The sequence below is a fragment of the Phacochoerus africanus genome, chromosome 15 (genome assembly GCF_016906955.1).
Source record: "Phacochoerus africanus isolate WHEZ1 chromosome 15, ROS_Pafr_v1, whole genome shotgun sequence".
Taxonomy (NCBI): Eukaryota; Metazoa; Chordata; class Mammalia; order Artiodactyla; family Suidae; genus Phacochoerus; species Phacochoerus africanus.
Window position 1 is genome coordinate 139,322,459 of NC_062558.1, and position 17,537 is coordinate 139,339,995.

General features: G+C 49.5%; 1 protein-coding gene across 1 annotated transcript in view; it reads right to left on the bottom strand.

Moving 5' to 3' along the window:
• Nucleotides 1-17,042, bottom strand: part of C15H10orf143 (chromosome 15 C10orf143 homolog) — a 37,448-nt gene extending 20,406 nt beyond the window's left edge. The window contains exon 1 of the mRNA XM_047761181.1: nt 16,875-17,042. Within this exon, the coding sequence (XP_047617137.1) occupies nt 16,875-16,943 (69 nt within the window). The 5' untranslated portion in view covers nt 16,944-17,042. The remainder of the gene's footprint in view (nt 1-16,874) is intronic.
• Between the last annotated feature and the right edge of the window lie 495 nt (nt 17,043-17,537).

Consider the following 17,537-nt stretch of genomic DNA (forward strand, 5'->3'; position numbering starts at 1 on the left):
GGCAGGATTTACCAACAGACATCAAAACCAGGAGGCAAAAGTGTGCGGAGGCACAGCATATGGGGGCAGTCTCAAAGTATCCCCCCAGGGATGTTATTAATTGCAAAGAGAAAAACAGTGACTCCCCCGTGGAGGAAGCCACCTTCCTCAAGCGGCAGGGCTGAGGTCCGCAGCGACGAGACAGGCGGATTTCACGGCCCCGATGTGATGCACCGGGAAGGCACCACCGCCTCTGGGGGTTCGCGCCTCAATCTCATCACAGAAAACGCTGGACAAACCAAAGGGCGCGACATCCCTCCGCAAAACACCTGACCCAGCTCGGTAACAGCACCAAGTCGGGAAAGATGAGGGCGCCTGACGGGTTGGAAGAAAGCAGCACCAGGACCCCGCGCCGTGCGACGGGGGGCCCTGGACTAGAGCAGGGGCAGGAGAGGGTGCCAGCGGGAAACCGCGTGAGACGGTGAGGGCTGCGAGAGGCCAGCAGTCCCGCACCACTGTTAACTGCGGGCCCGCCAACGGTACCAGCGTTATGCGAGCTGCCTAGGGGAAGGCTGTACACAAGTTCTCGATATTGCTTTTTGCAATCTTTCTCTAGGTATAAAACTATTTCGAAATCAAGATTTGAAAAATGAAGACAAAAAGTCCACACTTCTGGGAACACTGATGCAAAGTCAAATGGCCCTCCCACCGCCTTCACCCACCAATTCTAACTGAGCAACATAAGTAGTCACTTGTATAAAATAAAAATCCTTTTGGATGGTTGAAAACAGCTCTCAGGAACTTCTGAGGCTTATTCCCGCCAACTAAACATTCCCACTGCCTTTCACTGTCCCATGTCTGAGGGGTTTTCCACAATCTTCCTAACCTAACCTAGACGCCCTGCCCTGGAGTTTCTAAATCATCAGTATCTTCTTAAAACCAACCATGCAAGACAGCCCCGATGCCCCGCTGCCACCGCAGAGGATGGCAGGCTCCCCGCTCTACGACCTGGCCCCATGTCTGCAGGAAGAAACCGCTGGCCGAGGGGCCCTGGCAGCAACATCACCTGGGTGCGCGGAGGCGGCCTCCCTCCCCGGCTCCGCGTCTGCTCTGCAGGAAGGGCTGGCCTCTTCCTACGGAGTGTCCTCCTCCCTTGAATGAACTTAACCGCAGGCCCTCCCGTGTGCCCCTGATGTCCACGTCTAACTTGACGTCCACGCTGTTCTCCAGGGCACCGGGATACCGCCAATGCTGCAGAAAGCGCGTGATGGGAAGTGACGCAGCCTTCGTCTTCGCCGGAGTCACGGGAAATCCTGCCGAGGACCGAGGACCGGGTCTCTGGGAATTCGGGACCTGCCCAATCTCTCTACTGCAAACAGAGGCAGGCCGTAAAATGGCTGCACTGCCAGCCGCCAATCTCCGGGGCAGAGGGAAGAAGTGGGAACGCGGGGTGTGCCCGCGTCATTTTACACACGGATTTCCTCGTTCCTCCACCAGTAAGCGAGCGCCCAGGCAGGTAACAGCAATGACATACTGTCCCTCGCTCCTTTCTGAGACTACGAGCTGGAAGCCGTACGTTCTGGGCGAAATCCCACACACTCTGGAACCACATTCAAAACCATTTCTCCGTGGGGTCAAGTAACATCGGGCACATCAAGGTCAGTGGACCCATAAGGATCCATGGTGACAAGCTGGCATTCTTCAAGTGGCTCAGGTGGCCGGACGTTGGATCCTCCAGCCCGTGGGAGGCGAAAGTGGGAGCCACAGGGCTCCCACGGTGGTCGGCAGCCCGGGCTCCTCTAGGGAACCTGGATTACCTGCTTGGCGGCCCTTGGCAGCCGAGTGGATGAAATGACTCGTGTTTTCTGCTATTTGCGGTGGATTACTGAAAGCTGGCTGCGTGTTCACTGACCTGCACGTTTACCCCGCAAATAGTCCTGGTTATGGTGGACCGGGCTGGACTAGAAAATGAAGGCTGCAGAGACATTTAAGTCTGGTGCTGTGGTACATGGTTCGCTGTCTCTCACTCCCCTGGAGCGGATGCGTCAGCCTTCACAAAGGCAGATAAAGATCCACCCACCCCCCATCTAGAAAACTCCCACACTGGACAAACAAAATTAAGATCCTGAGCATACACAAAGACCTCGTGCTTTAATAACAATAACTTTAATAATAATAATGACCGAAGACCAATGGAAAATCGACCTCACCAGAGGACAGCTGAAACAGGGACATGGGGGAGCAAGAGACGTCACCTGGCAAGACGTGAGAATTAAACACAGAATGTGTACCGTGTCCCCCGACGATGGGACGCGCACAGCTGGCAGCCCAGGAAACGACAAGTGCACCCCCGCAAGGGAGGGCCACGTCTTTGCTGCCAGGACTTTCTCCTTTACAGGAAGTGATGGGGTCCCAGCGAGCTTGCTGAGAGGGGTGAGCGGCAGCTGCGGGGGAAAGGTTCACCATTTGGCAGAAATGATGTTCAAAGCCCTGGCTTCTGTGTTGAAGAACAAGAAACCAGACTGGGGCTATTCTCCTGACGCGCCTGGGGACCGCCAGTGAGCCGGGGGACAGGGACGGGCAGGGCGGAGGCCTGGCCAGGGCTGAACCTGCACATCCTCTGGACCCCTCTCCACCTCCGCTCGGGAAAACGTGGAGAATAAAGAAAGACGACACCAACTTCCTGAACGCGTGCACAGAAAGGCACTGAGCATTCTTTTGAGTCAGCACAGCAACCAAGTGGCACGGTCTTAAAAATTGAACACCTTACATTAAGCATATATGATCTACATGTTAATACACAAGCTAAGCATATACACTAGACATGAGAACACCTGTGCAAATCGTTATAAGTTGGTGATGCATTTAATGTAACACCACACACACACACACACGATAGTCTCATTTTTCATTCTGAAGGTACTTCGAGGATTTTTACTGACTAGTGGAATTTATTCTAAAGATCATTTGTGTTGTAACAGTCTGATGCTGGTTAACTGAGGCCTGGTCTGCTGAGTGAGGCCGTGTAGCTTTAAGTCTCCCACAGCAGAGGAAGTCTGCTTTGCTGGAGCAGCGGATGGGCCGGCCGCGGACACAGAGCCGTTAGCGCCGGGCGAGCAGGACGAACGAGGCCTGGAAATGGCCCTTTAGAAAGTCGGAGCACTTCCACCAGCAGAGATTCCTTCCCGCTGATATTTTCGTCTGGAAAAGACCGTGCACTCCTGGAAGGCCTGCCTTCTGCAGTGCAGAGTCAGCAGCAGAAAACGCCAGAAGCCGGGATCCCCACTCTCACCATGAGTCAGCAGAGCTCCTGGGACCTCAGGATGCTGTGCTTCACTCCACACCGTGAGCAAGGCCAGCCTGGCAAAGGGCAGGCAATTCACAAGGAGGCGCCAGCCTAGTTCCAGGAGAGCTGGGTGCCCGGAGGAAGAGAGCAGAGAAGGGCAGACTGTTTACCTCCAAGTACAACTGAAAGGGAAGGTGCCGGCTCTGGACCGAGGATCAGGTCTGCCTGCGTGATTCACCTGGGACACCACACGCCCAGTTACAGAAAACCTACTTACCACAGGTAGAACCAGCAACTATCCCTTGCAAGGACAAACAAAAACAAGACCACTACCGTTTAGAGTGTTTCCACATTTACTCAACAACAAACAAATTCCCACGACACAGGAAGAGCAGGGCGTTTCACTCCCATTTGTAGATGAAGAAAGTGAAGTCGCCAAGTCCAAAGACCTTGCCTGGTGGAGCCTGGTGGCTGGAAGGGCAGGGCGGGACTCAGTGTGGTTCAGTCTAACTGGGAAGACAAGACGGAAACTTACACTAAAGGAACAATGTATGAACACATCTCAACACTTAACATAAAGCCACGGGAATCAAAACAAGGCGGTACTGGCACAGGCACAGACATACACATCAACAGAACGGCACTGTGGCTCCAGAAGAAACCTTCCATTTATGGTCTCCTGGCAAGCGTGCCAAGACAATTCAATGGAGAAAGAACAGTCTGCATAAGAAATGGTGCCGGCATAATCTGCTATCCACACGCAAAAAGAGCAACCCGGGGCCGCATCATATACCACACACAAAAATTACCTCAAAATGGATCAGAGAGCTAAATGCACGAGCTAAAAGGGTTAATTCTTGGAGAACATAGGAGAAAAATCTCTGTGGTCTTTGGCTAGGCAAAGATTTTTTAGATATGCTACCAAAAGCAGACCCAAAAAAGAAACAAATTGATAAATTAGATTTCATCAAAATGGAAAATTCTGGACTTCAAAAGGCACCATTAAGAAATAAAAAGACAAGCCAAACGCAGGGAGGAAACGTTTACATGCCACACGCATGTTAAAGGACTTGTCTTCAGAATTCACAAAGACGTCTTTCAACTCCACAAGACAAACAACGCAATTCTTTAAACAAGAGAAGGATTGGCATGGTAATCCTGCCAACAAAGCACACACGCGGGCAACGTGTACGTGAGAAGATGTTCAACATCGTTAGTCATTAAAAAATGAAACTCAAAACCCAAGACACCGCTTCCCACCCACTAGAACGGCCACAGTCAAACAAGTGTCCGCGAGGATGTGGGGAAAACGGAACCCTCACCTGTCGCCGGTGGCAGCGGAAACGGTGCCACTGCTTTGGAAAACAGTTTGGTGATTCCTCAAATGTAAGCAGTTACCTTACAACCCAGCTGGCTATCTATCTACCCCAGAGAAATGAAAACATATGCCCCCACAAAAACTTGTACATGAAGTTGTCACAGCAGCAGGACTTATGAAATCCCCAAAGTGCAAACAACCTGTCCATCAACTGAGACACAGTTAAATAGAATGCGGTATTAACCACACAAGGTAGTATTATTTAGCAACAGAAGGGAACACAGTGCTGATACATGCCTCAGCGTGGATGAACCTCGGGGGCATTAGCAGGCAAAGCGAAAAAAGCCAGTGACAAAGGACGAAATACCGTATGATTCCACTTACATGAATTGTCCAGGGCAGGCAAAGCAACAGAGCCAGAGTAAGTTGGAAGCGGCTTAGAGCTGGGGAGGGAGGGAGGGAGGGCGCAGTGGCTAATGGGCACCAGGCTCCTTTCCGGGGTGATGAAAATGCTCTGAAATTAGATCATGGTGATGTTTACACAACACTGTTCACAGGCTAAATCCACGGACCCGTGCACTTAAAAGCACGAGCTTTAAAGGGATGTAAATATGCAATACTGTGATTCATAGGAACCGGTACCAATGATTATTAAGCATTTCTCAGCTAGAGCTGGTCTCTGTCCTGGGTCGCAGCTCCCGAAACCCTGGGGGTTTTCCAAGCAGCAAGAGCGATGGAAGCACCTGCAGCATCTCCATCACCACACCGCTGGTCCTCGGCCCCTGAAATCGCTCCAGAGCCACCAAGGTGAAACGGGTGTCTTGTCATTCCTAACAAGCTCCTCCGACCACAGCTGAGTCTATGTGATGAGGTGACTTCCGCAAAGCACCTAAGGACCGGGGCTGGTTGACGGAGGAGCCAGCCAAGGACAGCTGGTTGGAACTTCAGTCCCACCCCTTGATTTCCGGGGAGGGGACCGAGGCCAAGGGTCAGTCCCGCCGACACAATGAAGCCTCCCTAACAGGCCGCAAGGCGGGGGTTCGGCGAGCTCCCAGGCTGGGGAGCCAGAAGGTTCCACACGCCCCCAGCTCGGGAGACAGACCCTCCTTTGTTGGGGAACTCATCCTATGTATTTCTCCCTCTACCTCCTGGGTCACACCCCTTTACGATAAATTGGTTCTTTAGTGAGTAGACGGGTTTCCTGAGTTTTGTGGGCTATTCTGGCACATTGACTGAATCTAAGGTGGGGACGTGGGAAGCTCCGATTTAGAGCCCGTCGGTCAGAAGCGCAGGTGATGACCAAGCCTTGAAGTGGCGTCTGAAGGGGAGGACGGTCCTGGGGGACCGAGCCCTTTCCCTGTGGGGCCTGGTGCTCCCTCCCACTGGGTAGTTATGCTGAAGTCTTGGACATCTCACAGCGGGGGGGGGCGGGGGGGGGCAAGAACTGTTGTGGGGACGCACCTCCCCCCGACAAACATACATCGCAACTGGGTCCAGGAACCCATTTAAAATTATACATAATTTAAGCTATTTTTTTAATGGGCAAAAAACTTGAATAGACAGTCCACTGGAAAAAAGATATGAATGATTAATAAGCACATAAGAAGATGTTCAATGCTGTTAGTCATTAGGGAAATGCAAATTTAAAGTGCTGTGAATACCTAACTTCACATCCACTGGAATGACGAAAACCAAAACAACAGACGACACGAGGACGTGGACAAGCTACAGACCCCCCAGGGGACGCCAGCAGGGATGCAAAATGCTGCCGACTCGGTGGGAAACAGGGTGGCAGTTTCCGGAAAGTTACACTTAACACTGGAACCGGCTCCAGTCTCGAGTGTGTCTCTACGAGAAATGAAAACGTGTGCACACAATGGTCTCCGGGTGAACTTGGTGTTTTCAGCCCAATTCGTAACAACTAAAAAGGAAGAACAGCCCCACTGCCCACCCGCTGCTGACTGAATAAACGGGGTGGTGCATCTACCCAACGAGATATTATTTAGCAATGAAAAAACCAAGCTACTGGTCTATGTTTCGTTGTGGATGAATCTCAAAAACATTATGGGAGTGAAAGTAGTCACGGCAAAGCCACACACTGTATGATTCTGTTTGTTTGAAATGTCCAGAAAAGGCAAATCTAGAGAGACAGAAAGGAGACTCGCAGCCGGGGTAGGAACAGGAGTGACTGCCAGGGAGCACAGAGACCGATCTGAGGGCAAGAAAATACTCTCAAACTGGGCGGTGATGGTTGCACAACTGAATTTAGGAAAAATCACTTCACTGTACCCCTAAAATTTTAGGAACCCTCATCACTGTGGTCGTGGTGGGAAATGCAGACGGAAGACCCACGAGCCGTGAGTGTGGTCTAAAGGGCGCCGACAACTTAGCATTTTTCCTAAACAAACGATACTTTGAAAGCACCAACAATTTTATGCACCATGTAACCCTCCCTTTGTTGCCGTTCAGTTAAACACACACACACACACACACACACACGTTAGGCAAGGACCAAGCACCTGCTGAACACCTGCAGGGCACCTCACCACTTTCGGGCACCTGGCACCTAGAGAAGCAGATGCCAAGTCGCGGGCCTTGCTGGGTCCCTGCTGAGCCCGACGGACACTTGGAAGGGCCCCGGCCGTGGAGAACCACGCCTGACTGGCCTAAGCTCATTTTGACTTTTCCGCGTCACATACAGAGAAGTGTCCTGAAAGCTAGGAATGATGGAGGCTGTGTGCAGCTGGCGGCGTGAACATCTGTATCAACCATATTTGTCACTGAGGACGAATTATTATTGATAGATTTCCTTTTTCTAGATGGGAGGATGACGGAATGCAATTAAACTGAGTAGACCAGACAGATTTCCAAACTAAACAGTGGGGTAGAGAAATAAATGTTTCTTAAGGAGAGAGTTACACTGGTTCCGAATGAAAAGGTGACCCCAGAAAGGCAAACCGAGAGGGTTTTGTCAGGGGTCTGCCGTATCAGCTCCTCTCCATGAGGTGTGCCCAGCAGGGTCTCGCTCAGCAGATGAGCTATAAGACCTACATCCCACAGGTGAAACAAAGCACATTTCACTGGGGATGCTCTCCCTTTCTAAGTCAGACCCTGTAGGGTTACTTCAATGGAGCTAAACCCATCAATATGTTTAAGTGGTCCTGCTGACAAGGACCACTCGCTGCACTGGAAAATTTGCCAGGTGTCAGCAGAGGCAGATCTGAGGGTTTCCACGGGGAGATGGACATACACTCCCCTCCGCCCTCTAGTCTAGGGGCAGCTCCTCCTCAGGCCAAGAATGGGCGAAAACGGCAGGTTGGAACTTTATAATTTCCTCACAGCTACATTTCAACAGCTGCACCCAAAACACTCCAGACCGTACCTCAAAGTTATCTGCCCTCTTGCAGAGCGCAAGCTCGTCACTCCTGGACTAAGGCCACGATCTGAGTGCAGGTGTGTGTGGGGGGAAGCCTGTCTGTGCACCTGAGCACTGTCCGGCCTGCAGAAGCAGCCACGCCGCACAGCCAAACAGTCACACCAGAGCCAACGATGGAAGTCTGTGCTGAGGACGTGCACTAAATTGTTAGTGGTTCCAGCTGGCAGGGACATCGCTGCTGTGGTGCACAACCTACGCAAGCTCTAAACGCTCTGTGCAGACAGAAAGTGTTTGCAATCACCATTGCGGAACGGTTTTAGGAGCCCCTCAAACTTAACAGTATTGAGCATCGGTGTGCGTGCGGCAACTTCCTTTTAAAACCTTTGAATCCATCATCCAAGTAGCTCTTCAGGCCAAGACGGAGCAACAGGGACTAGATTCACCCTCCTGCATGAAACAACCAAAAGATGGACAAAATAAGACGAAACAACAGATTTCAAGACACTGAGCAACAAGTCACAAAGAACAGTGAGCCCTGGGATGGGGACACAAACGGGCTGAGCCCTGTACCCCTGCCCCCCGTCGCTGTCTCCCGTCTCCAGGCTGCAGCCCATGAGGGGAGCAGAGGCAGAGGCTGCAGCCAGGAGTGCAGAACACCCCGCCGCTGAGTGTGTGCGAGGCTCAAAGGACAGAGCCCTGGAGAGAGGACAGTGGCCTAGAGAGGGGAAGGTGACAAGCCATACTCATTCCACTGAGTGCTCATCAGCCCACGTGTGTGAGGAAAGTACCCAAGGGCAGGAAAGAGTTAGAAACAGCAGTGCCTGTGCTCAGACATGGCTGGGAATGCTGTCTGACCCCAGCGGCAAAACTGGAAGCCACCTGACTCTGACACACAAGGCAGAGAACACAGACAACCTGCTTGGAGTAATCAGCCCCAGACTGAGCCCTATTCGAGTCTCACCCAGCACATCTTAAAAGCAAGATCAAACTTTTTCCAAGTCACTTATCTGTGACCCAGAACAAAGTTCAAGCATATTTATAGGAATCTAAAATGTCCCCATTGTGGCTCAGCAGTTAGCAAAACCGAATGGCATCCATGAGGATGCAGGTTCAATCCCTGGCCTCACTCAGTGGGTTAAGGATCTGGCATTGCCAAGCGCTGTGGTGTAGGATGCAAACTCGGCTCGGATCTGGCGTGGCTATGGCTGTGGTGTAGGCCAGCAGCTATACCTCCAATTTGACCCTAGCCTGGCAACCTCCATATGCCCGGGTACGGCCCTAAAAAGACAAAAATAAATAAATAAAATATCCAGCACCCTATATGGTAAAATTCACAATATCTGTCCAGCAAAGAGGCAGAAAAATGTGATCTGTAATAAAGAGAACGATCTACCAAGGCTGGCCCAAAACTGACACAGAGATAATAATTAGCAGAGAAGGACATTTATAAAGTTATTATAACTGCATTCTGCATATTCAAAACATTAAATAGGGATGTGGAAGATATTTGCAAAAATCCAAATCTAACGTTATGCGTTGAAATCTGTAATGTCTGAGAGTTTTAAAAAATGTACTGGATGTAATTAACAGCAGAGCCTGCAGAAGAAAAGGTCAGTGAACTTGAAGATGTACCAGCAGAAACTATCTGAAAATAAAGAAGTTTTTTTTAATTGAACAGAGCATCAGTGGTATGACTTCAGGCTTAAATGATGGATAACTGCAGTCCCCAGAAGGAGAGGAGAGCAGGAAACAGAAAAGAATATTTGAAGATTATAATTGTTAATGGCTGAAAATGTCCCGAACTGGAAGACAACTATAAGCCCATAGATCCAAGAATCTCAGTAACCCCGAGCACACAAAAAGATGAAGAAAACTTGGAGTTCCCGTCGTGGCGCAGTGGTGAACGAATCCAACCAGGAACCATGAGGTTGCGGGTTCGACCCCTGGCCTTGCTCAGTGGGTTAAGGATCTGGCGTTGCCGTGAGCTGTGGTGTAGGTCGCAGACATGGCTCAGATCCCACGTTGCTGTGGCTCTGGCGTAGGCCGGTGGCTACGGCTCCAATTTGACCCCTAGCCTGGGAACTTCATATGCCACGGGAGCAGCCCCAGAAAAGGCAAAAGACAAAAAAAAGAAAAAGAAAACTATACCCAAAGCATGTCACGAGCAAACTGCACAAAGCCACTGACAGAGAAAACTACAAGGAGCCAGAGACCAGAGACACACTACATCCTGAGGAACCGAGACAGGCGATGACAGATCTCTCATTGAAACAAAATCTAAAAAGACGGCAGAGCTGCATCTTTAAGATACTGAAAGAAAAAGCTGTCAATTTAGAATTCCATATGTAGTGGGAAAAGCTTTCAAAAATGAGGGTGAAATAAAGACATACAAAAGGTGAAAATTTTTAACACCAGTAGGTCTGTTCTTTAAGAATGTTAAAGGAACTCCTTCAGGAAGAAAACCAAAAAATGAAACTAGGGGGAAATATGAATCTACATAAAAGAATGAATTGCACTGGAAATGGTAATTCTGTGGGTGAACAGTAAGTTTTGTTCTTGTCACTGAAACCTCTTTAAAGGTTAATGGACTATTTAAATAGAAATAGGGAGTTCCTGTCGTGGCTCAGTGGTTAACGAACCCAACTAGCATCCATGAGGATGTGGGTTTGATCCCTGGCCTCGATCGGCAGGTTAAGGATCGGGCATTGCCATGAGCTGTGGTGTAGGTCACAGAAGCGGCTCAGATCTCCTGTTCCTGGGGCTCTGGCGTAAGCAGGTGGCTACAGCTCTGATTGGACCCCTAGCCTGGGAACTTCCACGTGCAGCTAGTGAGGCCCTAAAAAAAAAGACAAAAAGACTACTGGGAAATAGTAATAATACAGCACAGGGTTTACAGCATATGTGAAGGTAAAATGTAGGATAACGACCTCACAAAGCAGAGAGGAGAGGAGTGGAAATATACTGTAAGGCTCTCCCGTACACAGTGGTACAGCACCGTCTGATGACAGACTGCAGTTTGAAGATGCACATTCCAAATCATAAAGCAAAAAACAAAGTTGCAGCTAATAAGCTAACAGAGGAAATAATAACATGAAAGCATAAAAAATGTCTTACCAAACCAAAAAGGAGAAAGGGTAAATAAAGAACAGACAGGACCAACAGCAAACAAAAGGCGGGTTGGTAGATTTCTAATCTAACTATATCGACAGTCACACGGGGCGTTCCCGTCCTGGCGCAGTGGAAACGAATCCGACTGGGAACCGTGAGGTTTCGGGTTTGATCCCTGGTCACGCTCAGTGGATTAAGGATCTGGCGTTGCCATGAGCTGTGGTGTAGGTCGCAGATGCAGCTCGGATCCTGTGTTGCTGTGGCTCTGGTGTAGGCTAGCAGCTGTAGCTCCAACTGGATCCCTGGTCTGGGAACTTCCATATGCCAAGGGTGCAGCCTTAAAAAGCAAAAAAAAAAAATCACATTGAATGTAAATAGATTACATACTCTAATGATGGTCCAATTGAATAACAATGACAAAACATTGACAGAACCCCAAGACCCAATTATAGGCTGCCTATAAGAAACTCACTTTAGTACAAAGATACAAATAGATTAAAAGTCAAAAGATGAAATAAACTATACAGTGCTAACCCTAATCCAAAGACAGCGGAGGCTGGTATACTAATATCAAAACAGATTCCAGAGTGGAGAATGTTACCAGGGATATAAAAGGTGATTTCATAATGACCAAGGAGTCATTTCATCAGGGAAACATACAATTCATAAACGTGTATGCACATAAGAGCTTCACAATACATGAAGCAAAAGCAGAGGTGCAAGGAGAAAAGGCAAACCTGCAACTATATTCAGAGGTTTCAAGACCATCTCACAAAAACTGAGAGAATATTAAAAATAACAGAACATGAAGAGCCTTGGTAAGGATACAGAAGATACGAATCAAATTATCAACCAACTTGACTTTTCTGACACTCACAGAACACGGACTCAACAGCAGAGACACATCTCCCAAGACTGACCATATTTTGAATCGCAAAAAAGTTGTCTCATTGGAAAAACAGTATGGAGGTTCCTCAAAAAAATAAAAATGCCCTGTGAGCAGGCCATCCCACCTCTCTGCACTTGCCCAAAAGAACTTAAACCAACACCTCATGGAGCTATGTAACATGTCCCAGTTCACCACAGCACTATTCACAATAGCTACGATGTAAAACAACCTGAACATCCACTCCAGAAGAATGGAGAGAGAATATATGGTATATGCAAACAATGGAACACTAGTCAGCCCTAAAAAAGAAGGAAATGTTGCAACATGCAACAACATGGAGGGACACTGAGGACCGTTCGTCCGGCTCAGCAAAATAAGCAAGGTAACAAGAGACAGTGCAGGACTCCACTTACACAAAGTATCTAAAACTGTCAAATTCACAAAATCAAAGGCTGGGATACCAGAAACTGTGGCGAGGAGGAAATCAAGGGTTATTCATCAACAGGCATGAAGTTTTAGTCACATAAGATGAACAAGTCCAGAGATGCGCTGTAGGGCACTGCACCTCCAGTCAGCAATAACGGACTGTACACTTAAGATTTAAAATGACAGGCCTCATGTTAAGCATTCTTACCACCATAACATTCTTAAATTTTTAAAAAAGTCTCAGTAAACATCAAAGGATTCAAGTCATACCAAGCACACAATGGAATCACAGCAGAAAGCAGTAACAAAGGTCTTTAGAAATATCCCCAAATATTTGGAAACTAAGTCCCACACTTCTAAATAACAAATGCATCAGAGAAGACATCAAGTGGAAATTTTAAAGCATTTGGAAAAAAAAAAAAAAAAAAAAGGCCAAAACTTGCACTAGGGAGAGTGTACAGCACTAAGTGTCAACATTAGAAAAACACGAAGGGCCTCTGCCCAGTGACCTCAGCATCCACCCTCAGTCATTTGAAACAAACAAACAAAAAACAGGGAAGCCAACATGAGAAGAAGAAAGGAAATACTAAAGATGAGTGTGAAAATTGACATAGTAAAACCAAAAAGCCATAGAGAAAAATCAACACTTAGACATCACATGTACACAGAGCAGAGGCATCATACTGTTAAGACGGCAATAATTCCTCACATTAATTTATAGATTCAATACAATCCCTATCAAAATTCCAGGTGACTTCTTTACGGAAGTTGATAAGCTTACCAGAAAATGCATCGGGAAATTCAAGGGACCCAGAGTAGCTAAAACAATGTTGAAAAAGAACAAAGTTGAAGGACACTCACTTCCAGGCTTCAACACTTACTACAAAGCTATAGTAATCAAGACAGTATGGTACTAATTTTAGGACAGACATGCAGATCAATGGAATAGAACTGAGAAACGGAAAAAAACCCCAGTGCTGGGGCAACTAAATGGGTAGAAAGAATAGTCCTTTCAACAAATGGTGCTTGGACAGCTTAATACCTACATGCAAAAGAATAAAGGTGGAATCCCACCCCACACCACATACAAAAATCAACTTGAAATGGAATGCAGATCTAAATGTCAGAGCTAAAACTATGACTTTTAGAAGAAAAAAAAAGGAGGGAATGGGAGAATAATTTTGAAAATCATGTTTCCAATAAGGAAGGGACTTGTATTAAAATACATAAAGAACTACTACAGCGTGACAATAAAAACACAACCACCCAGTTTAAAAATGGGCAAAGGATCTGACGGACGTTTCTCCAAGTAAGATATACAAAGGCCGAAGCAGAACATTAAAAGATGCTCAACGCCATTATCATCAGGAAAATGCAAATCAAAACTACAAAGAGGTAACACTTCCCATCCCCTTCGAAGGCTGCAAGTGAGAAACGGATTAAGTGTGAGTGAGGATGGGGAGAGGCTGGACCCCTCTTCCACCACTGGCGGGAATGGAAAACGAGGCAGCCGCTTCGGAAAACAACTTAGTTCCTCAAATGGTTAAAGCTGGTTACCATACGGCCCAGAAACTCCATGGTATATACCCAAGAAAAACGAACATATTTGTCTATACCAAAACTTGAACATGAATGTTCACAAAAGCATTATTTGTAACAGCCAAAAACCCAGAGTGTATATCCCAATAATGATATTAAAAAAGAAAAAGAAGTAAAAAGCCCTGAAACAGCCAATGAATTCAGGCATCCTTCTATATTATTTGTAAAGGACAGTGACAAGGAAGGAAAAGAAAATGCAGCACAGGAAATAAGGGATCTTGGATCAACTCAGATGAAACCCGAAAAGACATCCACTCAATTGTGAGCCCAGGCAACTCAGGCATGCTCTGCCCAGAGAACCGGCTCTTGCTCTTTTTTTGAAAGGAGAGTTTTCAGAGAGATACAGGCTGAGTCGAAACGAATCTTCAGGTGTCCCGGGCAGACAGTATCAGTCTGAAGCCTTCGGCGTGGTGACTGTGGTGGACGGGGCGGAAAGGAGCGAGGCACTGCGGGCCCCTGCGTCACAGGGTCCACAAGCCAAGGACCTCATTTCTCCTTTCTTATTTCAGAGCCTAGAAGAGTGCTCAGTACACGACAGGTGCTGGAAAAGCACCTCACCTGACGGAAGTGAGAAACACGACAGCTACTGAACTGCTACACGTGTTACCTCGTGAGCTAATCTTGCCACAATCAAGACACTCACAAGATTACAGCAGCCCCACCCGACCGGTGTGGCGTACGAATCACTCACAGACCCAGAGACAGGTCCTGGGAGCTGAAGCTCCTCAAACGCCACGGGTGGGTTTAATGCACGAGGTGTAGAGCCACTAGGCTGTCAGAGAGGCAGGAAATGAGCTGCACTTCCCAAGGAGCCAAATTCTAATGGGTGTGTGTGAGAGAGCGAGAATGGAAAACTTGGGGCAAGACCTTAGACACTTTATTGAACTCAATCTGGATTATGAGATCAAAGACTAGGACGCACCACAACATCAACAAGAACTTGACCCCATCAGGAGGCAACACACAGCACAGCAATAAGACAGCACCTCCTCCCTCTTTGGCTACCGTCAGGAGGTGTTGCAGCCTCAAACGGGGCACCTAATTCCAGCAATTCCAGATCCCTCAGGGTTTCCTCTAGTAAGCCTTCCCTGTTCTCTCTGATCAATAATGACCTCTGGCTCCCCATCCCTGACAGCCCGTACCATCACACTTTTCATCCTTTTATGACCATTTAGGACTTGGTTTTCAAGTCTCATGTTTTCCTTCCACAAGCCCCACGTGGGAAGCTGTATAGCCCAGGGGTTAAGAACAGGCTCTGGAGGCAGACCTCCTGTCGCCACCTGCTAGCTGTGTACCCTTGGGCCAGTTGATTAACTTCTCTATTAGCTGCTTCCTCATTGGTAATACGGGCGCTACACAGACGGTTGTGAAATTGATAATCCACATGGTCCCCACTCAACTACCAGTAGTTTCTGCCACAACTCTGCAAAAAGTCTCAAAGACATACAACTCAGCCTGGCCCCAGGAACTCCCTGCTTTCTCCTGCAGTCACTCACCACTCCTCCCTCAGTGACAGCAGCACCGCACACCCAGGTGCTCGAGGCATAACCCGGGAGCCACGCGGACTCCTCCCTTTGCACAACCTTCCACGGCAAAACGTGTCAGTTCTTCCTCCAAAATATACAGCCAAGTTTGGGTACTGTCACCATCTCACTCTCCTCTCTGTCGTCGCCTCTGTCACCCTCCTCTGACCACTATCTCTTTCATTTCCCACAAAGGTGCTCTGTGCAAACAGTAAGCTCTTTAAATGCCAGTGCAAAAGTGCCACTTTACTTCCCTTTGTCTGGATGATGACACCAGGGCATGGTGGAGCCAGGAGACAGAAGGAAAACAGGGTCCTAAGATCTTTGATTTAGGTACCACCTGCCCTACTTATATTTAGGGGCTCTGTGTTCCACGACCCTGGGCTCACCTCCCTACTGTTAGGTAGGGAGAATCAAACCTCCATCTGGTTTCAGCCAGTATGTTTTGACCTTTCTGCTACACTAGCTTAACTATGCTCTGTAATCTGGCACAAGGAATGGGGTGCTACTGTGACAGAACATAAGTGACACTGGCTTCATGGTCAACCAGTGGGTAGTGAGGAAACAGATACTGCAGGGTAGAAAGCTAGCCACTCTAGATATGCTGTGCAAAACATTTGTGAAAAACACTGCCTGCACTAACTCGGAAGGCATATCCTGTGCAGATAAGAGCCTGTACGTGAGGGTGAAGCAGACACAAAAAAATCAAATGCTCGATATGCAGGCAGCTCGGTGCTGCTCTTAGAAGGAACTATGAAATAAACGAGATGGAGTGAGAACCAGTCAATTCGTTAGCAGAGGCGCTGCTCAAAGGCTCTGCCCTCCTGCTCCAATCGCAAAGGACTCCCTTCAGTTCCCTAAAAACCTAAGTGCTTCCTACCTATGTTCTCCCTTCAAGCCTTACACAGACCTGATTACCCACCCGCCCCAATCTCGACCAGGGCCCCCCACTATCAATCACCTCTTACCCTGCTCTCCTGCAGCAAAGGACAGGCATATCTGCTCTCGTGGCACCCAGCCCGGCGCCTGCACGTGGAGGCGCGACTTACGAAGAGCTGCGAGCAGGATGCAGGACACCCCCTGACTTAGACACTGAGTCCCGGAGACCTTGCAGGGAACGCGGCGCGCGTTTGAGAGACCCTGGATCTCCAGTGCTCCGGGGCACCCGGGTCCGCACCTCTGCGCAGGCGCGGCCGGAGGAGCGGCCCGCCCGCCCAGGCCCCGCCCACCACGCTCCGCCCCAGCAGGTGCGCGCCGACCTCTCCGGACGGGCCTCCTCCCCCGCAGGACACCAGGAGACTCAAGGCCCGACGCCCCGCCCAGAGCCGCCGCCTTCCCTTTCCTAACGCCCAAGCCCCGGGGGGGCTCACCGCGTCCCCCGGAACCTGCAGCTCCTCTGGTCTCCGCCGTCGCCACCCGCTCAGCGCCACGGTGTCCATGAGGCCCCAAGCCGGACCCTGCCCGGCCTCTCATCCCTCAGGCAGCAGGATGCCGCCTGGCCAACTCCGCCGCGTCCACGCCCTCTCCGCCCACGTGCCCCGAGGGAGCCAATGAGGGGCTGGGGGCGGGGCGCCGTGAGGAGCGCGCGAAACCCGCCGGAGCAGGGCCGCAGGCAGGAGTAGCGGAAGCTAGAGCTTTCTGTAGATGAGGGCATATCTGCCCCAGGCCATTGTTTCGGGAAGAGGTCTTGCCTGTCACCGCTCCGAACACTGCGTCGGCCGTGGGGCTCTGAAAACCCTACTCTTAGGGTCCCGCCACGAGTCTACCACAGATCTGGGATCCACTGGATGAGCGCCCGCCTCCTCTCTCTTGCGATTGGTCGCTGCCCGCGGTCTTCCTGTGGCTGGTTGGCTGATAGATGGCCCAGCGGGCCTATCGGCCTGGGAGAACCCGAGGCGTTTCTGGGAGTTGTAGTACACCGAGGCCGCCTCATGTCCCGGCGGGAGCCGGCACCCAGGCAACTGTAGAGCTACGCCGTCGCCTCCAAACAGGTTTTTGCCCCAGAGCACTGTCGCTTCTCGCCCTGGCTTCCT